This window comes from Scophthalmus maximus, chromosome 5 (assembly GCF_022379125.1).
Source record: "Scophthalmus maximus strain ysfricsl-2021 chromosome 5, ASM2237912v1, whole genome shotgun sequence".
NCBI classification, from domain to species: domain Eukaryota; kingdom Metazoa; phylum Chordata; class Actinopteri; order Pleuronectiformes; family Scophthalmidae; genus Scophthalmus; species Scophthalmus maximus.
The window spans coordinates 8,038,228-8,062,020 of record NC_061519.1 but is presented as its reverse complement, the minus strand read 5'-3'; the positions used below and the strand labels follow the sequence as shown (position 1 = coordinate 8,062,020).

The window sequence follows — 23,793 nt, the reverse complement described above, 5'->3', positions numbered from 1 at the left end:
TTGCTTCTCTAATATTAAAACCACAGAATTGTTTTTCAAATACATTCTCTGGTGTCAGTCCCACTGGTTTACTGAATGTCAGCTCAGGCCTGACTGCTCATAAGTCACTCACCCCTCTCCTTCCTGATCCACGAACACCTCATCTCCATCGTCTGCAGCGGCAGCCATCCCTGTGGAGGCTGTCACCATGGGAACAGACTGGGAGGCCATGTTGTCACCCGTGTCTGAGGGCAGTGACTCCGTGAAGACTGTGACTGAGAGATCATTGGGAACATGATGCAGCGTTTATCCTTAGAACTGTAATCATTTCGACAGTGTGTGTGTGTGTTAGTTTGTGTGTGTGTGTGTGTGTGTGTGTGTGTGTGTGTTACCTGGTGCAGCCACTTGTAAAGGTGTGGTGGGGACACTCCTTCCTCCTCCGTCTTCATCATGAGCAGCCAGGAACAGAGGAGACTCATACATCCCCAAACCTGCAACACAGCAGTGGTTCGACAGTCATTTAACAAGTGAAAAGAAAAGGAATTGAGTACGCTGTTACTGTGTGAGTGTGTGAGTGTGTGTGTGGGGGGGGGTACCTCCTTGAGAGGCCAGCTGTCCCAGGTCAGAGTGTGACGCTGATGTCTGAGGCAGCAGGTCCTCTGGAGGTCCAAATCTAAACCTAGTGGACAGACCTGCTACCTGAGGAGAACTGAGAGATGAAGAGAAGACAGACGTGGGAGGTAACATGAGGATCTGATGAAGTATCCACTCAGAATTAATCTTAAGATGATTCATAGCTCAGTTTGTTTTTATAAAAGGGGGAAAATAATGTGTTTTATACTACAATTAGGCTGAACTCATCAAGGGGCCAGAGATAGGTGTCATTGGGATAACTGATTATTGGTTCTACTGCTGGTGAACTGCAGTAGAATGGTGAAAATTACTTTTGAAATAATGAAGTACACATAATTTCTTCTGCAGTGAAAACTCTATTGACCATGTGGTGAAAAAGTACAAGCTTATGTCTCCGATCCAGAGTACACAAATATACTTCTGCAGGAAGACCCACAATAGAAATCCTGAAATGCTAATTTCTTGTGCCATTACATAAACATTCAGTCAGTTGTAATACAAGTATCAAATCAGGTTATTTTATTTGGACTACTGATATTTCACTGTAAATATTGTCAACAGAACCTTTGGATCTCTGGAGCCATTTTGAAAATTCAAATTCTTAAAATCTTAAAACACTGAGTGATCATTTCAATAATGGGTGTTATGTATTTTTTTTCCAGACCACACTGAACACACTCTGACTGAAACATCACACACTGTGTGTGTGTGTGTGTGTGTGTGTGTGTGTGTGTGTGTGTGTGTGTGTGTGTGCGCGTGTCTTACTGTATAGCCTCAGCGAATCCATCAGTGCGATGTGGGACAACCAGAGTGGGAGTACTGGGAACCATCCTGTCATCGTCATCAAAGAAATGTTGCTGCAACAATAAACACAAAGTCGCAGCTCGATTGTTACCTGGCACAACTTTGTAATGCACACTATTAAAGATTAACATCATAAAGATTATGTAACTCATTTCCTGAGTATACAGTTGATTTCTTACTGTGCTGCCGATCCCAGGGGTGAGTTGGAGTCCACGTCCTACTGATGGTCTGCGCAGCTGAGAGGTCTGTCTCTGATTAATAAACCCACACTGTCAATTTTCTACTATTCATACAAAAATTCATCTTCCAGCACATTCTCAGAGTAATGACACAAACTAAAATGTTAGTTTTTTGACAAACTGTCCCGACATATAAGAGGAAGCAACAAATGCTTTCTTCATGTATTGCAGGTATGAGATTGATCTCTATACATTAGAAAGTTTAGAAGCCAATATTTGTGTTGCATTTAGTTGGTGAGGGAGCACACGGATACAAAACCCTTAAAAAATCAAAAAAAAAGATATATTCTACGTTGAATTTAACCTCTTTTACTTTGCCCAACAATTTCACAACCTGATTTAAAGTTTACCAATGATGCACACGTTGCTTTTTTTTGTTAATTTGGAAGTGTGTGTGTGTACCTGGGTGTGTGGAGGTCCCAGCTCTGGAGCTGGAGGTTGGATATAGAGCCTTGGTGGGAGGGAGTGTGTGGGCCTACGGGGATGGGGCAAGCGGGGTGTGAGGGAGGATGAGAGGGAGGGGGAGGGTGCACAGGAGGAGGATGTTGGGGGGAGGTGTACAGGCTCTCTGGTGGGGTCCGACTCTGATGTGGCGCTGCTGCTGCCTTCACCTAGAAGATAATGATAGACTCACATGAGCTCATTTCAAAATGAGGGGAGATTCATTGAATCCACAAACTACAGGGGGCGCTCACTGCTCTGCGCCGGCTCTGAGGCATGCTGGGAGTCTGACGACGCACCGCACACATCCTCCTGAGTGTTGGGGGCTTCTGATGGATCCTCTTCCTCTCCCTCATCTTCAGGATCTTCGCTCTTCTCATTACTCTCATCTCCTCCTCTCATCCCGCTGTCAGCAGCATCATCCTCATCATCCTCATCCTCCTCTTCCTCCTTATACTGAAGCAGACAGAGATAGTTTGGTTATTTACTTTACACAATAGACTAAAGCTGAAAACATTTTGGTGAGTGAGAAGAGGACAGCACCTCCTCCCCTTCGTCTTCCTCCTCCTCTTCTTCTTCTTCGCCTTCATCCTCCTGCTTCTCTTCCTCCTCTTTGCTCTCTCGGCTCTCGCTGTCCGTGTCAATCACAATGACATCCCGGATTATAGCGGAGCCCTGAGAGGATAACTCATAAGAGGGGACAGACTGGGACACGCCTTCTTCCTCAATATCCTCATCTTCTTCAGCTAAAACAGGAAAACTCTCCTCTGGAAGCTCCTATACAACAAATATACGACAATCTTTCATTTATTTCAAACTTGAAGCTTGTATTAAAACGCATTGTGCAATTTCAAACTAATAAAGACCTGTTCCTGTAAAGGATTAGAAAAATCCACACTGATCAAATCCACATTCAAGAACGGTATGTTCCTCTTTCAACAACGCCATGGAACATCAGCTGTCAAATACACAGTGTGTTTGTTGATCCTCTACCATGTGGCTTTCATTAGTTGCTAACCTGACTATCATCCGGTGAATCCTGTTGTTCTTCCTCATCCCTCAGCTCTCCTTCCATCTCCTCATCGCCTTCCACCTGGAACACAAAACATTAAACAGCTGTAATTAAACATGTTGCAATGAATTAAATAAATGACACAAAAAACATTGATGATTGCCAATTAACAAACAGTCATAATGTCCAAAGATCTCTCTGTAAACCTCTGTGATAACATTTACAGCAAAGCCAAGTTAAGGGAGATGGTATAAACCATTTCAAAAGCATCAAAGCTTCCCAGGAGAACAGTGGCATCAATAATTGTGAAAGACTGGAACCACCAGGACACTTGTTTGGGCAAGATGCGTCCTGGTCTTTCGTCCTGGTTTTTCAGAAAGAACCTGCCAGAGTGATGAGCAACACAGCGACACTCCATCACTCAGGTCTGTATGTAAGATTTATGTCTAGTAGACACCAGGCTCTGCTCATCACCTGGCTAATATCATCTCTATGGTGAACCATGGTGGAGGCAGCATGATGCTGTTGGGGCATTTTAAATAAAATGAAGCATAGTGCAAGGATTCGGTAACTTCCTTGATGTTGTCATAGCCATCAACACCCTTCGGCGACATCAGAAATTTGTAGGAGAAAACATAAGCAGCCCAAGCTGACCAGTCACAGTCCTTGTAGTCTCCATGAGGTGTTTCTGTGGCCGTTGAGTCAGTTGAATGAATGAAGAACATTTCAGGTGACAAATTACTGTAGTTCACCCCCGTTTGGGGTTGTGTCTACCTGCAGTGCTATCGATGGTTTTAGGCGTAGTTTTTTAGCCGTCGGTGGTGTGAGGGAACTCTCTGGTCTGGTCTCCACTTCCTCCTCCACCCCCTCTTCCTCTCTGCCCCGCTTTGAACCTGCTTTAGTCAAACCAAACAAACACACACAGACATGCACGCACACAGACGCGCGCGCACACCCCGTCGGGCAGACATGCACCGTTGTCATTAGAGCCTCCAGTGTTCACTCAGAGTGCATTCAGTGTGAGGTCAAATTAGCTTTGAAACACTTTAAGTTTGAATGCAGTGGGGGTAGTGCTGGTGGTTTTGGAAAACAGTCCCGCTCACCTGTTCCACTCAGAGAGGAGGATGTAGATGGCCGCTCGGTGTCCATGCTGGACCCTGCATCCTGACTTGCTGCCTGCTGCTGGGTGGGCTGGACAAAAGCTGTGGTCTGTGTACTAGTTGGCTGAGTCATGGGTGTGGGTGCGCTCACCAAACTAGAGCTGGTAGAGTGTACAGAGGCTCCTGTACTAATGAGCACTACAGAGAGAGACATTATGTTAAACTCTTGTCACATCACACACATGATTTAACCTTTTTTTAATCATGACTGTGTGTTTTATCTTGTTCTGTGAAATGGTTCTATCTATATATTTTTAACCACCGTTAAAAATAATCTACTATTCACTAGGTTACACTTTGTTTTTAACTCTTGTAGAACTGCAACAGTTAATCAATTTATCAATTAGTAATTGACTAGTAAATTAATCACTAACTATTTTGATAATCGATTAATCGGTTCAAGTAGTTTTTCTTTGAAAAAGAGTCTAAATTCTATGATTTCAGCTTAAATGTGAATATTTTTTGGTTACTTATCTCCTCTATGACAGTAAACTAAATATTTTTAGTATGTGTAAAAAACGAAAAATCATCTTGGAGTTTGGGAAACACAATCATAATTTTACTAACTAATCGATTAATCGAGAAAATAATAGAAAGAATAATCAATGGTGAAAATAATCGTTAGTTGCAGCCCTAAACTCTTGCTCTCACCCTCTTGGCTGTCAGTCTGTGTAGTTGGCATGACGGTGGCAGTAGGTGTTGGGATGGGGACAGTTGCTGGGGTAACCATAGGCCGGATGCTGGCACGGGGCGTGGACTTGCTACCAGGGGAGGGGCTCGGCTTGTTGCTAGGAGATGGAGTACTTGGGGTGGGGCGGATGTTAGCAGTGGGAGGCTCAGACATGCTGGAGCTGATGGAGAAACAGGTGAAATTAATATCGTCATTTAATTTCAGCAGACAGTTTTCATGTGTACTTTTTTGTGTTTATTCTAGGGGTGGGCGATCTGGCCAAAAGATCATATCACGATCTTTTGGGATAGAATCACAAACCACGATCTGAATCATGATTTTCCCCCCCATCTAGGCTACCCCGCCCCACCCCCTTTTTGCCACACGGAGAAGCCGGTCTGTCTCTGTGTCTCTCTGCTGCGTGTCGGGTCGGGCAGTGAGAGCTAGACACGCCCCCTGCAGTGGGCAAGATCCGAGACATGCACACAGAGCGCTCAGGATTGGAGAAGATTCATCATAGACGAAAGCGTTGATTTCCCCAATGCCATTAGCAGTGCCAAATATGATAATATATAATCAAAAATAAATATCTGTTAGTTGAAATGAATGCACACACAGTTTTGTGTAATTTCCACACGATCTGTAATATCTGAAAAGCAGATAATATGCCAAATTATGATTGTCCACGGTATAAAATCATCAGATCGCACCCCACTAGGTAGTTCTATACAATTTTTGTGTTTCTGTCTGGTTATATCATCTGAATGAAATATGAGGAGCTCTATCAAGAGTGTCAACGATCATTCACCACCAGTTCCTGATGTTTGCGCATGTGTGTTAATGTTTCCATTAGTAGTTACCCTCCCCTGTCTTGGGCTGGACTCTTCAAAGATATCTGTCTCTGGTCTGCAGATCTGGGCTGATCACCCACCTGAGTACAGACAGAGGTTTGTAATGTGGCATTTACATGACACGAAAAACACTCAAGAGAAATTCGTAAACATGACACAGAAGATTAATTCCACAGCATTATGTCATTATCATTATGTGATTACATTTAAAATAGTTAGATAAAGAAAAAAAATTCCAGAAAAATTTGTAAAGAAAAAAGTAATAATATTCTGAGAATGTTAATATATTTTAAGGGCAAATAGTATTTAGAGGTAAAAAATGCATAAACTGAGTCATACAGGTGCCCTTCTCTGTGCTAGTTTAAATGTGATGCCATAACAGAGCAATAATGTCATGCACAGCGTACTATAATAACAAGGTGATTCTTGTTGTCTGCCACACCTGGTTATTGACTAACATCACATTATTGGTTTAATTTTCCATTCAATATCCTAAAATCACTCTACTTTTTAACTGTGTTTTGGATAATTCAAATATCTATTATTACACATTATAGTTAAGAAAGTAGGTAAAAGAAGAGGCTGAGTTTCTCTTTTTGTTTAGCCATCATGTAATCATAGCATACAATAAAACAAAAAACTAGTTGGTTTATTTGGTTGAGGAAGTAAATGAATAGTGGCCTCACAGTATGGACCTTCATGTCTGTCATGTAGCATGTACCTTAGCTCCACTCTGGTCCTGTGGCTCCTCTCTGGGGTCAGAGTGTGTTTGTGTCTCCCTCAGTTCTCTAAGCTCTCTGTCCTGGCGAAGAAGTCGACCTTCGAACTGAGACTTAAGGGCGTTCATTCTCACCTCCATTTCCTCCTTACTCTGTTTTAGTTCTTCTATCTCCTTACTGAGCTGCTCTTTGGCATCTATAAGTAAAAGGGCAGGCAACAAACAGAAATGTTAAAGTAATGTTACAGAATAGCTTCTTTGTTTACTTGAACTTGTCAGCATGTTTTCAGGTCAGTATGTTTGTGTTAGTGCAGGTGAAACTGACTGATAAGTTGGTTGATTTTGGTCTTAGCTCCCAGGAAGGCCTTCTTGGTCTTTTCCTCTTTGTCAGCAATCTGCTGTTTCAGCTTCTCCTCTCTGTTCTTGTTGTCCAGCAGCTGCAGAAAAAAATGCACAACTTTAACTGCTGCTCTGAAAGGGTTCTTAAAGTGATGAATAATATCATAGGCCCCGGACAACAACAAAAACACTCTTGAGTTCTTATAAAATGTTTATTTTGTTGTGCGAGAGCACAGTGGATATATAAGAAGCAGAACAAAGAAACCAAGACTCTTGAGCCCCACAGCGAACCGCATCTTTACTGTGATTTTATCGTGTATTACTCTGACATTGTGTCTGAACTCAGCACACGCGCCCACACACATACACACTCTCTCTTGCTTGTTGTTGTCTTTTTATATGATGTTCATATGATATATGATTGGAAGCTTAGCATATAATAGACATTTGTTGAAAAAAGTAGTATTGATTGTACATTGATATTGCTAAAGTTAATAAATGTTGTTATATTTTAAAGAAAAGTTGTTTTGTGTTATTTGCATGTACATTGTGATAAAGGCTGGTTGACAGAGTCAGTGATCAGATTCACACCTTCAGCTCACTCCATATGGTCATATCTACCAGATATGATCATTTTGAGTGAACACCCTGAATTCTTGAGACTGAATTGACCATTTGGTTATTGGTTCCAGTTTCTGGGTAGTTCCCTGTTGCTATTAACATTGATTAATAAGCTCTATTGATTTTAATAATTCATAATCATCTTTGATAATTCATAATTATTACTGATAACCAAATTAGCCCAAACTGATGCACAACAATTTATTAAAATTATATATTAATTTGGTGTCTAAACAGGCTGAAGAAATATTTTTTTCTGTAAACTGGTTTACAAATTACTAACACTCAACACGTCCAGTTTGCTGAGTGTTCTTCCTTCCTTCCTGTGTTACAGGATGTGCCCCAGGGTTCAATACTAGGGACATTTGCTTTTTAATTTGTTGCTCTTAATTCTGGATAATTTAATTTTGGATAGTCTTGGGAAATCATACATGTTTACATATCTTAAATGACTTTTCTTGAACTTGCATTTTAATTTGTTGTGTTGCATTTTAATTGGATGTTGAGAATACTCTTTTGCAGTACGTGAAAGTTGTCTAATCTCTAAAAATAGATTTTAATCTTTCATTCAGTGTAAAGTTAGTTTTTGTTTATTTCATTCTTCACGATCACCTTAAGTTGACTCTGCTTCAACTTCCTAAACCATAAAACGTTTGGCTTCAATCTTAGGACTTAGTTAATTACTGTGTCCTAATCAAACAAACAATGAATTGTTATCTTGCAGATATATGTAAGTACAGGATATAGATTAAAAATGGTTTACAGGAAGCAGGAAGTACCTCTTGTCTGAGTCTAGCAACCTCTTCTTGTTGTGCTTGGTTAGTGTCACTAGCAGCGTTAGCATCACCGGGCTGGGAACTCTTGGCCAGTGAAGCTTGACCAGCTTCATTGGCCTGGTTAGCTTCAGTCAGTTGCTCCTGCAGACGCTTGATGTCTGCTTCCCGCTCACCCACCGTCTGTCACAGAGGAATAATAAGGTCAGGGACAAGGTTGTGTGAGAGCACATAAGGATGGATGGATTGAAGTTAAAAAAACAAAACAAGGTTTTCCCAACCTTCTGCAAGCTGTCTTGCTCTCCCTGGAGCTCAGTCAACTGGACAGCAAGCACAGATAGATTAGATTTACAAAGACAAGATTTCTAAAAAACATTTACCATTTAGCTCATGTACAGCATCACACAGAGCCAAAGTAAATGCACCTTATGTCACTGAAAACTTGGCTTCAAAACTGTTGGAAGGAAACATTGAGTTCTGTTCATCACCCATAGTTCGGATCTTATTGACAAAATGCGTTTGAGGGGCTATTATAGAGAAAGAAATGGTCCCCACCTTGCCCTCTGCTTGGCTCAGTGCAGTCTTTAGATTGCTGACTTCCTGGTTGTAACTGTGTTGACTGGTTTGGTGGGTCTGTTGTAGCTCTTTCTGACTGGCGAGGTTCTGCTGGAGTGACTCTTTCACCTGCTGGAGCTCCCTCTGGATCTGCTGAATCTGGTTCAGACGGGCCTGAGCTTGAGACTGAGCTGATTTTAACTGGTTTTGTACCTGTGATTTGAAAAGGCGGTGTGGCAGGTTATTTTAGTTGGTTGTCAGGTGAATTGTTTTTGATTGCTGGGTTACAGACATGAGGATCAACGTTGAAAACAGATCAAAATGTAAAATATGAATCCGGCAAGAAGGCGTGTGTATTAATACAAGATGACTTAATCCTGGCAGTGCTGCTCACCTGCTGGGTGTGGGTCTTGGCTTGGTGAAGCTCTTTTTGACTCTGGGTCAGTTGGTTCTGATTCTGCTGCAGCTGAGTCTGGGTCTGAGACAACTGTGACTGGACCTATAAAGATGTGAAAAAAGGGATTCCAGTCTTTTAATCTATTTCATCAGACAGTGGCTCCACTTTGAGAGCTACCTAAATTTATTAAAGGGGCAGAAAGCAATTTTGGAGAAAGATTGTTTAAGGATTTTTTGACCACATTGGTCTGGGCTCGAACCAGCAACCTCAGGTAATGGGAGATGGACACGCTAAGCACGAGGCCAAATCCCCTGAGTCGTACCATCTGTCGCTTGGGTTTTTAATTTACAGAGCCAGGACTGTGCGGAAAAAACATTTTTTTGGCGCGCACACAGAACTGACAGCTAGCAGACAGCTGAATTTTACAAAAAGTGTATTGAATTAAAATTGCTTACTGCCCCTTTGAGTGCTCTTAACCAGTCTCAATTTTCCCATTTCCAGGTGAAAGCTCCACTTTCTAAACGTATTTAGAGGCCACAGAAAACTTTAGCCTGGCTGACAATTAACACACTCATCAACATATCTGTCAAAACCTGACAAAATAAAATACAGACTTAGCTACCTGTGTCAGTTGGTTCTGGTTCTGTGTCATTTGGTTTTGGACCTCCTGGGACTTTTCCTTGACTTTCTGGTTTTCCTTCTGGGCCTCCTCCAACTCCTGCTGGGCCTTCTGGGTCTGGAAAAACACAGGATTTTAAGGACTCTTTCCCAAACTCTGGTTTAAACTCCAAAGGACCAGAGTCATTTAGACAGGCATGCACAATACTGAGGTTTATGTTCTTATTTATAATTCTTTATGTTGGGTTTTGCATAATTAACACAACTTTATGGTGGTTATGTGAAAAGCAAATTACCAAGGACGGTGTAGGTTTATGGTCACACTGCAAGTTGGGTCTATTCAAATGGTTGGTTTTATAAAAAAATTGCAGTGTTCTATCCTTCTATGTTGAGTCTAAAGTACCTTTCTGCTCACCTCTTCCTGTTTTTTCTGCACCTCTTCTTTCAGTGTTTTCAGCTCCTCCCGGGACTTGTTGAGCTCCTCCTGGGCTTTAGTCAGCTCTTGCTGCACCTCCTGGCTCAGAGCTGACTCACTCCCTACTTTAGATGCTGTTTCCGCAACAAGCTGGAACCCACAAAAACACACAAAGATTCACTTTCAGTTTCAATGCTCATCTGGTCTTTTACTACAGCCTTAACCCAAACCTCAGGCCCACCTTGTCATGCTGGACTTTGAGCTCGTCATACTGGGTCTTGTAGCGACGTCCTATCTTCTTGACCTGGGTGATGGTCTTGTTCTTCTCCAGGATGTCATTGTTTTTTGTTTCCAGTTGTTTCGTCAGAGCTTCTTTCTCTGACGTCAGTTGGGTCACAGAGTCTCTGAGGGCTTTCAGCTGAGACTGAGTCGAGTTGCTGCTGGCATTGGATCTACATATTGGATTGACACATAATCTCAGTTAGGTGACATTTGAACATGCATTTATAAAGACTTTACATACCCACATTCTCCACTGATCAGCTTACTGCCAGAACTCCACCCTGGGTTTTTTAAGTATTATAGTATTAGGTTATTCCATTGCTAGTCATGCAGTTCAAAGAAGTAGAAGGCTTTTGATTCTCTTTAATTTCTATGCGCAGACGACTGCAAGCCCTCCATCAGCCAGACCTGGCCAGAGGTCCAAGCTGACAAGAAAGAAAAACAGATGCACGCGTTTCTTCTCTTCCACTACTACCGTGCACACTCACACACACAGTGTTTGTTGAGAGTTTGCATAAAAAATAATTTGGAATAATTTTGGAAACTTAAGATTCTATGAGACCTGATTTGAATACTGCACGTTCGCCCCATTCTGATTGAAATGATTCCAATTGAAGATGTTGCTGTTGAGGTTGGACCTAGAATGATGATATGTTTGTGTTGTCTAAGTGGGTGTTTTACCTGGCCAGTTCAGTCTTCAGCTTGGCCGACTCTTCAGCTAGCTGTGTGATGCGTCTCTGCTGAGCTTCTTTCTCATTGGTCAGTTTCTGTTTCTCCTCCGCATCTCCATCTTTCTGTTGGCTGACCAGCTGCTGCAGATGGACACGGAAGGAAGTGCAAGTCAAAATTACGCAGTAAAACAGTTTCACAGCCGTGACAAAATGTAAAACATGAGCTCTATTTTAGTATAGATTATAAGTGCAAGAGTACACACGCTTTCCCTCCTTCTGTCAATGTTCGTTCGTTCGCGCACGCGCGCACACACACCCACCCACCCACCCACCTACCTGTGCTTTGGCCTTCCAGTGTTTGAGGTCTTCTTCCAGAAGCCTCTTTTCCGCCAGAAGGGAGCCATTTCTTTCTGACAGCACAGACAGAGAGAGGTGCAGTGGGCTGATGTCTGACTGGAGCTTTGTCACCTGACAGACAGAGATGACATTCTGTGAGCTTAACCAAGAGCAGCTGCATTGCCAGTGCTCACTGGCAGAGGGGTAGTGTGGTATAGATAAGCATGGGCTCTCAGATCCAAGACAATGTTACACAGACAAATTCTGCTCTATTCAGTCAAATCCATGTTTTTTTGTCCACCCTGCCTTCTGAATACACAACCCAGTTCTAGAGATGAGAAAAACTAATTCCATCATTAAGTGATACAGTAGACCTTAATTAGAGTTGTACACCGCACTGATTGCAGCAGTGTTTTGTCTGAAACAACATCAACACTACAACGTGTAACTTTTTAAAAGGTTTCCACGTGAGAAAAATCTCTGTCCACACAACATAGGACGGCTAAGACTTCTCAGTGGGCAGAAACTGCAAACCTGCATCACAGTCAACATCTAGTAGGGAGTGCAGGAAAAGTCAGCTCGCAAATATCGCAACATTCTCTGATAAATTGCATTATTACAATGTGAACATAAGGTTACATTAACAAGCAACATAGTCGAAAACTAATATATGAGCCAACTTGAGTCACGTCAGCCTTGTTAAAGTTAACATTTCCGTGGAAACCTACAGTCTCTATGCTGACCCGCTGCACTTTACAGCACTGTTGTGACTCAGGATGTAGTATTGAATCTAGTGATGGTTCTTGAGAGACTAAATAGAAGACTAGAAGAGTTTGACTATGTGACAACAAGATGTGAAGCCATGGAAGTCGACTGAATAGTGTCTGAATTCTACTTACGCCAGCCAAACCAGTCTCAAAGTCGTGCTTTTTGTTATTTTTGCTCAACTGTCTTCATGTATCCACAGCTAAAAATAAAGGGGATACCTGACAAACCATGACATACAACACTTGGATCGTACTCTAGCTTGCGCTTGCTGCAGCTCCAGTTGCAGTTTATCTCTGTCCATTTTCAGCATCCTGTTGGTTTCTTGGAGAGCACTGATACTGCTAATCTTCTTCAGCTGTTCCTCTTGTTGGGCCAGAGTCTTAGCTGTAGCCTGAGAGATGGAAGGGTGGCAAACAAACCTCTTAATTATAATCAGCGGTATTCTCTTTTTTGCACTTTTTGCCCTAAAGCTGACATTATTTAGTGCACATTTGGGTTCACCATCTGAAGATACTGAAGACAATTAATTCTTTCCCTGCCTGAAACAGGCGGAGATTCTCTGTAGTCCCATAGTAATTTGTGGAAAAATTTACTGTAAATGTGTACAGAGCAACTATAATCTATGTCTAACAGCCATCAGAAAAATTGTGAATGTCCTCTTAACTAAAGATGAAGCTCAGGTACAGCAGTTGTTAGATTTCACATATCAAATCATATTCAAAACTTCATTTACTTCCAGTCGTCCATCCTCATTTCCTACCTGCATTTTCTCCCTTTCAGAGTTCAGTGTGTCCTGTAGATTCTTTAGTTCTCTGTCCTGGTGTTCCACTCGCTGTTTGTAGCGAAGAGCTTCTCCCTCAGACACCTCACATCGAGCAACAGCGATCTGTTTCTCCTGCCGCACAAACCTAAATGACAAACACAATTAATTCACACGGAGACGAATGGAAACTGGAAAATAAAGGTTTATTCTGGTATAAGATTCAACAAAAGTCATGTGTTTTTATACGTTAACAACCTCAAGCCCTTCTCACGGGTGTTAATGCCAACACAGTCACCCATGGCATTACACTATTACCTGAGTATTTCTAGTATCTGTTCAGTGGTCTTCCCTTCCTCACTGAATGACAGGTCAAGCTGCTGTTTCTGTTGCTGCTGTTGCTGCTGACGACTCCTGGCAGCCATGTCGTCCATCTGCTGGTGCAAGAGAGCATTCTGCCTCCCCAGCTCCTCACAGCGACGACTCTGATTTGACAGGTCCTCCTGAACATGGGTCAAAGTTCGATTAGAAACACAATCGTCTAATTACCCTGTAGACGACGTAGTCAGGAGCAAGTTTTCAAGGCATGGACAGATTTCCTCTAAACTTGGTGAGTAAATGGTCAGCAAAAAAATAGAACCATTGATGTCTAGTTCTCTCCCTCCACTCTCTTGGATCAGTCGTCCTACCTTCAGCTGTTTCTCCAGTGCGTTACAGGCTGCAGTTTTCTCCTGCAGGAGGAGGGAGGTCTTGTTCAGTTGCTCCTCCAACTCCCTCTTCTGTGCCACATCTTGTTGGATTTTTTTCTTGAGCTGCTGCAAAGCCTCCACATCAGCAGCATGAAGCATTAGCTCGCGCTCATACTTAGCCTGCGCCTCACTAGCAAGCTTAGTCTGGGAGGAAGAGAGACAACGGCTGATGTAAGAGTGAGTGAAAGTCCACAGAGGTTAACACAACCTTGTCAAGTGTAATGTTCTGAGTGTAGGGGAAAAACTGAAGTCAAGACTCGTGAGCTTTATGGGAACCGTTTGAGTGTGTGCGTTCATGAACCTGCAGCAGGCTTTCCTGTTTTGCCTTCTGCTCCAGAGAAAGAGAAGCAGCTGCTTTCTCCAACGCCTCCTGCTGCTGTGCCCGACTGGCCACCAGAGAGCGCTGCAGCTCATACACCTGGACAAGAGAGCAGGCAAAATAACAACAGATGGTTGGTGCTGTTCACTTTGAAGGCTGAAAGGTCAGTGCAGGCATTACTCAGGGCTCTTTTAATTGTCCATCAAACCACTTTGCTGGTTTTATTTTGAACCTTAAGACAAACAGAGTCATTCAGCAGTGGTAACAGAGCAACCTGAGGTATTTTAGTCCAATATTCACTCTGCTTTAGCTCTAGTTGGATCTGGCTAAATGCTCCACTGTTGTTTACCAGCAGAAGATGTGATGAGCTCAGTTGCTGAGGAGAGCTGCAGATTCAGGTGATAATCCTCAGTAGGTTCGTTGCTATGAGCAACACCTTTGATATACTTTTTTTTATGCAAAATGAAAATCTTAATCAAAGCGACAACCTAAAAAGCATCTAGTCATGCAACATATTTATGGATATTTCCATAAGGTCAAGGCGGGTATTTAACACAAAGTTTCTTAGTCAAGTTCTTAGTATAAAAGAAGCCTTACTTGTTTCTCCAATGCCAACTCAGACTTTACTCTCTTATCCAGCTCCTGCTGCATCACTGTCTCCACCTCTACAATCCTCCTCTCCAGGTCTTTCTGCACATCCTGTGACTCCCTCATTTGCATCTCCAGGGGAATGTGGGCCTACAGAGGTAAGGGGAAGTCAGTTTGTACAGGGTGTCTGCACTCTTTTTGAAATGAAATCTTAAAAACAAAAGAGAAGATTTAACCCTTTTGAGAACAGACAAATTAATTAATACTATACTTTTAGTCAAAAGTATCTTCAACAGCAGCCTTGGTTGTTTACAAAAGTCGCTACCCCCCTGTGTCATGGTTAATACCACACCCATTATCAGATAATGGGTTGTAATTGGCCTGACAAGTTTTCTGCAGGGGCAATCACTGCCCAATGGAGGGGATCCATACCTAATTTCTGGCAGAGCAAATTTAAATGAACTCCCAGAATTTGTCTGGGTCCCAGGCTTGGAGATTTAAAATTGTCTTTAGGTGTGAACAGTTGTTTGTTTCTATGTCAGCCCTGTGATGGGCTGGCAGCCCGTGTAGCTCAAATCTCACCCATTGTCCGATGAGATTGGCTCATGCCTCCCCCATAAACCTCAAAAACCTTAACAGGATGAACAGTGGATGGATGGATTGATGGAAGGGATCCCGGATACCCCGTTCCATGTTCGTCGATGGGTGTACATTAGGGCCAAAGAGAAAATGGAAGAGAAGAACAATCTTACCTGCTGTTCGTTACGCAGATTCTCTTCCAGAGTCAGTACCACACCTCTGTACTGCGCAACGGTAGCATTAGCAACCCTCAGCTGCTCTGTCAGTTCACTGTTCTGTTCCTCAGCAGTACGCAGAATACCTTTCAACTCTGAGAGCTCCTGCTCTGATTGGCTGGGCTGTGGGGAGGATGCTGGCCCTGGAGGGCGTACTATGGTTATACAGAGAGAGAAAGGAAATTTAATTTTTAATAGGCTACAAACAGTTACAGTCAAGGTGCTGAACTTACTGATGAAAATATTTTAAGGCTTGTTCTATGAGAATCATATGTAATATCTGTGCCCATTAACAGTCAACATTCGGTAGAGCCTCTGTTCACCTCGCAGGGGGGCTCTGAGGGGTGCAGCTCTGGTAGCTGTGATGCTGCTGTTGCTGGGACCGGCCTCAGAGGACGAAGCAGAAGCCAGCTGGGCTTTCAGCGCTGCCACCTGCTGTTCAGAACTACGCAACAACTCCCTGGTCTTCTGCTGCAACACATTCTGCATCTGCAGCTGCTTCTTGGCTTCTAACAGCTGAGCCTGCAAGGGGGGGGAATAAGAGGTGTGACAACACAGATTGCATGCAGTGTCCAACAACAACACTTATTTACTCTATAATCAACTCTACATACGTCCATGGTGCGTCCGAGGGCATGTCTCTGTGCTACTTCCTGCTCCATCCTGGTCTTCATGGAAGCCAGCTCTGCCTCCAGATGCTCGATCTTGTTGTTCAGTCGTTGACGGCTCTCTGTCTCTGTACGCTCCATGGTCAACTGGACAAATATGACGAAGGAGGAGGCGAATTGTGAGAAATCAGGAGAAAAAAATGAATTAAAGGCTCATCTGGTTTGGTAACTTCTAACAGCTTAGAACTGTCTAAGATGACTCACTGTGGATGCAATGAAATTATACTACACCTTTGATTGTGGTAAATGTTAGTCCAAAATACATATGGGTACCCAATGACACTTTCTCCCAATAAACAGAATATGATGACATTACTATAATGATACTGAATTAGAACAGGATACTAGCTCCCTACGATCTAGCCACATAATGGAGCATATTTCTCTTATTTGAGGTAATGAGTGGGGGAAAAATGAGAGTGAAAACACTGCCTGTATAAGTATATAGGTACCTGTATTGTCTTGAGGTTTGTGAGCAGCAGGTTCTGGTTACGTTGCTCAGCCAGTTTGGCTTCCTTCTCTCGAGTTAGTCGACTCTCCGCTTGCCTTAACATGTCTTTCTCTTTGGTCAAGTTCTCTACACGCACCTACAATGAATGGACATGAAAAACAATGTCAGACTGGTTGTTCACAGGGCAAGATATAAGTTTGGGTGGTGGGTTTGCAGAGGTTTGTATATGCCAAACAGATTCACTGGAACTGTCATATTTGGTGTATCAACATACTTCACAATAAGGGGAAAAGCTCCATTACTGCTGAAACTAAACAAAATGAAATATAGATGGACTGATTTTCAGTTTAAGCCTTGTAGCAATGTATAATGACTGGCTATTCTTATAAGATATTCTGCTAGGATATTGTGGTTGAAGGTGAAACATGCACATTACTGTACTTGGAACACTATCACCAACCTGAGAAGCTACGATAACACCAATCCTTTTATGACCTATATTACATTAGTGACATCAGGTATATGTGTTCCAGACATCCAGATGACACTCTAAATGTATGATGAAGTCCTAATTCTTTATAATGAAAATCCTAATAAATGAATACATATTCAAATCTATAAAACAGCAAAGTGAGAGGGCCTGAATTCTTTATGAAGCCACTGATGTGCTCTAACATATAGGTGGCCACATATCCATCACTTTCATACTGCAGCCATTAGGTTGAGAAAAAAATATTGCAAAATTTGAGGTTTCACAAAGATTGGGGGTTCTGTCTTACTGCAAAAGTTAATTCCCGAGAAGGTAAGCTACATTCACAATTAATAAATTAATACACAATAATGCTGACATTCATCAGATTTCACCTCTAGTACATCCAACAGACTCAAAATTTAATGTCCTACGATCTTATCATATGTTCTTATTCCCATTGCCCGGCTTCCTCACCTCTTCCAATGCCAGTTTTTCATTAGCCTGCCGCAGGTCCTGGGTCATTGTGTGGATGATGTGCTCGTGTTGTTGGGCCGTAGCAGCCATTTTTTGGTTCCTGTCCTGAAGGGCAGAGATCTCTCTGCGGTAGGCGGATACAGTCTCCTGGAGTATCTCATACCTGTCAAACACAAAGACACAGTATAAAATGATTGTCCAAGAAACAGGATATGGGCCAGATACAGTAGCAGTAGGTGGTAGCATGAGAAAAAATCCTCGAACAAAAAGAAAACAAGCCTGCCAAAATCAAACAAATGGTCTGTTACAGAGCAACATCTTTATTTCACCACACCTCTTGTTGCTGAACTCCAGTTGAGAAGTCAGCTTGGCGTGGCTGGAGTTGAGTTCTGTTATCCGTCTCTGCAGCTGGTCGTTTGTTTCATTCAGCATCCTGTCGTTCTCTGCCTTCTCCTTTTTATACAGACTGAAGGCATCATTGAGCTGGAAGTTCATAGAGAAACATTCATCATAGGGTCACTTTTTTCCCCCATATGTCATAACAAAAGATTAAGAAGAATGCTACTGAGTGTGTGTGTGTACCTGTTTTAAAGCAGTTTTAGCCTGAGCGGTCTGTGCTGCATCGGCAGCAGTAGCTCTTTCTGGCGTAGAACGAGTACCTGGGGCTGAAGGTCGAACCGGAGCTGGGTGGGATGATAAGTCTTGACCTGCAGATGGAGCACAAGGGCAAAAGCTTGCTTGATAATCTGACTCACGATCCCTCTGAATTTTTGGTTTCAGGGTAATGTTAAGATCTAGTGATGGAACGGTTACCACGGTGAAACTCCTCGCGGTTAGTTCTACCGTTTCAAATTTGATCATTTATCATTAAAACCACGGCTGATTACCACGGTAGATGGTTAGCAACAGTTTTGTTTTGTTTTATTTTAAATTTGATTGTTTCATGTTGGTTGTGTTTAGGGCTGAAACGATTCCTTGTGTAATTTGAATAATTCGATTACTAAAAATCAGGCAAAATTGTTTGCCTCGAAGCTTTGTTTAATCAATCCAACTTAACGTTGTACTGCTCACTGTGTTTCTGCACGGGTGATTTCTAATGTCAAACCACAGGCTTCTGCTGTGGACGCTGCAGAGAAAATTTACGAGACGGCGCGGATTATAAAATGAATGAAGAGAGCTAAAACAGTGACACAGGTGGAAGAAAATGACAGAAAGTGAAAAAAAGGAGCAGAGCAGCTAGAAGTCAGGTGTGCATGCTAGCAGCAGATGTGCAGTGAATGTTACAGCTGATGTCCAATAATAAATGCAGCAACGCCTCAGTTCCACACAGAAGTCTCTGTGTGTCTTTTCACCATGCTGTTTGAGGGAAAATACAGGGGTTGGTCCCGGTGCAGGCTGCTTCTGCCTCAACACTCCTCTCAATAAAGCAAAAGTATATAGTGGAATAATCAGTAGAATACATGCTTACTAAAATAATCAATAGCTGTAGCCTTAGTTGTGTTGTAAAGCACAAGATAGGATTTTTTGTGTATGCAATGTGGCCCCAGTAGGCCTCTTCCTCTTTTACAAGAAAAAAAAAAAAGGAAGGATGAACCGTTCTTTTGAAAGGTTTTTGTATCAGTACTAGTTGAACATTTTCAAAATACCGTGATAATACTGATAACTGAGAGTAAAGGCCCGTGTATGTGAATATTTTTGTGTCACCTTGAGGAGGCAGGCTGAAGCCTGTGCTTTGCGTCAACAGGGCCTTGTACATGTCTCTCTGTCTGGCGTTGGAGTCAGAAAGCTGTTTCAGCTGGTTCCTCTGCTCTCTCAGCTGCTCCACCTCCTTCTGGAGTTTATCCACACTGGCCTCCAACTCGCACATGCTGCAGGGAACCAGAGACAGACGTAATGTTTAAAAGACATTTCACACAACTTCACCTAAACTACAATAAAAACTGAACACGGACGTAAATTGGAATTGCTTCACTTTTAGCACACTTCACTTTGTTGTTGAGTTACTTGTGAATGGCTAGAACTGCTCTGCCCATCAATCAACTCTCAATAAACCATAATGAAAAAGTGGAAAAAATAATTTTTTGAAACAATTGCAAATTTAGGGGAAAAGAACTGAAAACTGTAATTATGAAAGTACTTTTTAACAATTGTATATTAATATCATTTTGTGTTTCTTCCCAATGCTTCTAATTTTTTATGTAAAGCCCTTTGAATCGCCTTGTTGTTGAAATGTGCTATACAAATAAACTTGCCTTGCCTTATTTCAACCCTTAAATTTGCTAATATAAATTAATAAATTAAATCAATTTGATTAGCAGCATAAAGCTCTTAACTTTTTTTTTTCAGGGGGAGTAGGTCTTAAATCCTGGACAGATAACAGATTTTTCTCATCCAAGACATCGTCTTTTATACTCAACGTTTACCCTAAATCAAAGTCTGCAAAACCAGTCCAACAGCAGGAGTAATCGTATCTCACCGTGCTGAAGTTACACTGTTCTGTTGTCTGTCCTTCTCCTGCTCCCTCAGCCGTCCCAGCAGGTTTTGGTTCTGCCTTTGCAGCTCCTCCACACTGCGGAAAGTCAACTGTTTTGGGCTGATGGCCTCAGACGTGCTGGAAATGTCGGCGGAGCTGCCGTCATCCTTGGTCACCCGATTACCTCTGGCTTCCTCGAGCTCAACCAGAAGAACACACACCTAGTAAAGAGAACAATTAATGAATGAAAGCATTTGCACCAATCATTAGGGATCTACGTTTATTTTGTATTTTCATCATTGTTACCAGCTAAAGAGAATGTTTTATCAAGCCGCCGATTACTTGTCACGATTACAACATTTTGTTGGACGATAAATAGTCCTAGAAATTATTTATTTATTTATTTATGCTATAAATGATATCATTGTCATTTTAAGACCATTTTTGCTACTGAATCATGTAAGCTTGCAGTACAGCCCTATTGGTTGTTTTGCGTGCGAGTGATTGTACTCCTCTCCTTCACAATTTTTATTGTGAAATGTTATCTAAATCAGTGATTTTCAACCAATTGATGGGGGTCATCGGAGAAAAGATTATAAATATAATATATTCAAAATAAAATGACATATTTTAGACTGGGAATTGTCTTTATATCAAATTGTATATACCAGTGATAAGATCTGCTTTGGAATGGATGTTATTTGGTGAATTTGTGAAAGTGTATAAGGTAATTAAGTGACAGACCTACGTGATGGTTAATGAACCTAATTTGATGAGGTCAAATCATTGCACCAGTGAATTCCACCACCATAGACCAATCAGCTGTGTGTATTTCTCAGTGTGCTGTGTACCTGTGTAGATGTATCATCTAACTGTCTCTCCGTCTTCTGTTTCTCTCTCTCCATGGCATCGCAGCACTGCTTGGCCTCTTCTTTCTCTTTTTGCAAACTGTGGATCTCCTGATTAGAAAACAGAACAGAAACAGAACCTGTTATAGTCAATACGTGAATTGCAAAAATGTACAAAATAGATTCAAAACAGAAACTTATATCATCACAGACCATTCGAGCCTGTTCCAGTTTGTTGCACAGGGAGGCCATGGACCTCTGCATGCCCTCATACTCCTCTCGCTGACGCTTTAGGACGGGCGCTTTGGCCTCGACTTCCTGCACGATCTCATCCAGCACTCTGCTCACTCTCCTGGTCTCCTGTTTCTCAAGCTGAAGGTGTGTCTGACACTCTGCATAGGCATTATACATCTAAACACAAAGACAGAGGACGAGGCGTTGACACTTTCTATTAAAAAAATATAATCATTAAAAAGACAAGATGGTACTTCAGGTAGTATACATTTACATTAAGTTTGACTTGTGCATGTGTATAGGTTGAAGAAATTCTACACATTTTTCACTTAAGAACATGTTGTTTCCCCTAAACTGCAAATTAAACTTACCCTCTGGTGTTTTGCTGTAAACAAACATTGTATTCTCAGTGTCACTCACCTCCCTTTGCAAAACTGATTTTTTTACTTTACCCTATTTTATCTCGGGTTTTCCTAACTTCCATACATCTCAGTTTTAGCATAATATTTTTTGAACTTAACATAATTCTGGATTCATGAAGACAAAGAAAGTTTGTTTGTGGATCTCATCTGTATGTCTTGTATTTTGAATACCAATGGCAAACAGCCTCACTCAGATGCAGACCGTGTGCATGATTGTGCATATGCAAATGAGCAAAAAATTAAATTAAATAAAGCACCATAGGGTTACTTGAGGTCAGAAGGTACTCTCCAAAGTGGGGTACTGAGCATTATGTAAATATTATCACTTTGAATGATATAGTGACTGGTGTTATAGTTTTACAAATGTTTAATTTGAAACAAATTGCAAATGAACAGTGATTTTGTTTCCTTGTGTATCATTTCACAGTGAAATCTGTTTGCACTGAACATATACTGTGCTCAGTTTCTTTAATTCATTTCAACATTGTGATGTTAATAGCAACCATATCACTATTATAACATATCCAATTGCACTCACGTCAAAGAACCTCATGTTCGGCATCACAACCTCAGCAATGGCAGCTGCCGCTGGACACATGGCGTCCAACTGCTCCTCATTAAGAGTAGGCACACCTGGAGCAGAACACAAACGCATAAATAAAAGTGGTAAGAAAATATACAAACATACTCATCCACACATCAACATATAACATAAAGCCCCAATACATCTAGGAATGAAATTAACGTCTACATTGGCATGGTAAATTATTTTTACATTTTCCCTCAAAAATGGCAAAATGACAATCAGAAAAAAAGTATGTGAATCCCTTAGGGAGAGTCCAGAGTCCAGTCAATGAAACCAGATTAAAAGTGAGTTTTGTGTGTGTGTTTTGACACAAAATGGAGATGATTTAGTTCTGTGGCTAGATGACTTCAAGAGAACAACACAGAATGATCAGTGTGGTAAAGAAGAGGCCAAGGCTAACAGTTCTGGGATTAAATAAATCACCAGCACTGGTTTGTGGTGCCTCCATTTTCCAAAAGGAAAAACATATTTTTGTTAATGAATGTATTTTAGGTTTAATTGTTTTTGAGGAACAAGCTGCACTACATGAGGTCAGGTGTAAAAAGTGCTTTGATCCACAGCTTTATAGAGCATTTGAGTTTATTGCTACCAAATGAGGTTCAACCAGTTTTTTAGATCCAATGATTTTACTGTGAATAAAATAAGACAATTATTTTTGTGTGTATTTAGCTGAAGCACATTACCTTTGACTGCACTTTTAAATTAGAGGAAAATCCAGTCACATTCTATGAGCAATTAATGCAGAAAATCATAACTGTGTGTATCTGTGTGTGTCCGTGTCTGCGTGTGTTCTTACAGCAGCGTATACCAGCAGTCCTCATTGTTGCGTTTTCCAGCTCCATTTTCTTGACTTTCTCTCTAAGCTCTGCCTCGAGCCTCGACTTCAGTTCTTCTCCCTCAGACACCTTCTTCTCCAGAACCTTATTGGCTGCACACAAACAATAACATTAATCATCAAACTCATTATTGATACACTATAGATGGAAAGGCTCACTGCTCACACAAAAAAAGAACCACGACCAACGACCAAGTGGCATTTTGCTGATTTAGAGTTTTTCCTTCACCGGAACATACTAAGATTATAGACAAACAATTATCAGTAACCCAAACATGAATTGAAAAGCACACCGTGGAAAAAATGGTATAGAGAGCAATCACTCCTTCATATTAAATGTAAATGCACATACGTGTTATATGTGGAAAACAAACACCTGAGAGTCTTACCTTCCCCAGTGTCTTTAACCACTTTGCTGAGCTCTTCCACTGCTCTGCTCAGTTCTTGGTTCTTTGTCTCCATGTCTGTTGCTGCCCCCTAGAGGAACCACAGGTGTCACATACGCACTAACATCATGCAGGGAATAACATGACAATGCAACAGAAAGAATTTGCCACATACTAAAATGTCCTAGTGTTGTTTAATTTTAGAGAATATATTTATTCCTGGTGCCTCCTACCTTGTAGAGTGAAGACAACCTGACATGTGCGTTGAGCTCATTGCGGTATTTCCCCTCCATGGCACTCAGCTCATCTTTAGCCTGGAGAGAAACACGCAGAATGTTTACACAACAAATCACACAACACATAAAAATGCAGTACAAGCACATTGTTTAAGGATACATGATCTGACTGGCATAATTTTTCCATGTTTTAGCCATCGGCAATAAAGAAGTTTG

The 23,793-nt window shown here is 41.6% G+C and overlaps 1 protein-coding gene across 3 annotated transcripts in view; it reads right to left on the bottom strand.

Moving 5' to 3' along the window:
• The window catches only part of tpra (translocated promoter region a, nuclear basket protein), a 30,656-nt gene that overhangs the window by 2,238 nt on the left and 4,625 nt on the right, over positions 1 to 23,793 (bottom strand). The window contains exons 8-52 of one of the 3 annotated variants that reach the window (XM_035634582.2): positions 23,575 to 23,655; positions 23,345 to 23,432; positions 22,917 to 23,048; positions 22,073 to 22,167; positions 21,092 to 21,289; positions 20,882 to 20,989; positions 20,034 to 20,251; positions 19,262 to 19,425; positions 18,140 to 18,264; positions 17,892 to 18,040; positions 17,558 to 17,720; positions 16,613 to 16,747; positions 16,107 to 16,247; positions 15,816 to 16,014; positions 15,451 to 15,647; positions 14,708 to 14,848; positions 14,093 to 14,209; positions 13,732 to 13,935; positions 13,361 to 13,545; positions 13,043 to 13,190; positions 12,536 to 12,673; positions 11,515 to 11,646; positions 11,189 to 11,319; positions 10,467 to 10,677; positions 10,214 to 10,375; positions 9,815 to 9,928; positions 9,190 to 9,294; positions 8,796 to 9,008; positions 8,522 to 8,560; positions 8,247 to 8,423; positions 6,833 to 6,944; positions 6,511 to 6,704; positions 5,799 to 5,869; positions 4,920 to 5,119; positions 4,212 to 4,406; positions 3,883 to 4,004; positions 3,115 to 3,189; positions 2,640 to 2,873; positions 2,351 to 2,552; positions 2,058 to 2,266; positions 1,596 to 1,667; positions 1,378 to 1,475; positions 576 to 688; positions 372 to 470; positions 113 to 254 (exon numbers count right to left, since the gene is read on the bottom strand). In XM_035634582.2, coding sequence (XP_035490475.2) covers positions 113 to 254; positions 372 to 470; positions 576 to 688; positions 1,378 to 1,475; positions 1,596 to 1,667; positions 2,058 to 2,266; positions 2,351 to 2,552; positions 2,640 to 2,873; positions 3,115 to 3,189; positions 3,883 to 4,004; positions 4,212 to 4,406; positions 4,920 to 5,119; positions 5,799 to 5,869; positions 6,511 to 6,704; positions 6,833 to 6,944; positions 8,247 to 8,423; positions 8,522 to 8,560; positions 8,796 to 9,008; positions 9,190 to 9,294; positions 9,815 to 9,928; positions 10,214 to 10,375; positions 10,467 to 10,677; positions 11,189 to 11,319; positions 11,515 to 11,646; positions 12,536 to 12,673; positions 13,043 to 13,190; positions 13,361 to 13,545; positions 13,732 to 13,935; positions 14,093 to 14,209; positions 14,708 to 14,848; positions 15,451 to 15,647; positions 15,816 to 16,014; positions 16,107 to 16,247; positions 16,613 to 16,747; positions 17,558 to 17,720; positions 17,892 to 18,040; positions 18,140 to 18,264; positions 19,262 to 19,425; positions 20,034 to 20,251; positions 20,882 to 20,989; positions 21,092 to 21,289; positions 22,073 to 22,167; positions 22,917 to 23,048; positions 23,345 to 23,432; positions 23,575 to 23,655 — 6,548 coding nt within the window. The remainder of the gene's footprint in view (positions 1 to 112; positions 255 to 371; positions 471 to 575; positions 689 to 1,377; positions 1,476 to 1,595; positions 1,668 to 2,057; positions 2,267 to 2,350; positions 2,553 to 2,639; positions 2,874 to 3,114; positions 3,190 to 3,882; positions 4,005 to 4,211; positions 4,407 to 4,919; positions 5,120 to 5,798; positions 5,870 to 6,510; positions 6,705 to 6,832; positions 6,945 to 8,246; positions 8,424 to 8,521; positions 8,561 to 8,795; positions 9,009 to 9,189; positions 9,295 to 9,814; positions 9,929 to 10,213; positions 10,376 to 10,466; positions 10,678 to 11,188; positions 11,320 to 11,514; positions 11,647 to 12,535; positions 12,674 to 13,042; positions 13,191 to 13,360; positions 13,546 to 13,731; positions 13,936 to 14,092; positions 14,210 to 14,707; positions 14,849 to 15,450; positions 15,648 to 15,815; positions 16,015 to 16,106; positions 16,248 to 16,612; positions 16,748 to 17,557; positions 17,721 to 17,891; positions 18,041 to 18,139; positions 18,265 to 19,261; positions 19,426 to 20,033; positions 20,252 to 20,881; positions 20,990 to 21,091; positions 21,290 to 22,072; positions 22,168 to 22,916; positions 23,049 to 23,344; positions 23,433 to 23,574; positions 23,656 to 23,793) is intronic. The other 2 variants (XM_035634584.2, XM_035634589.2) reach the window with 2 other exon arrangements.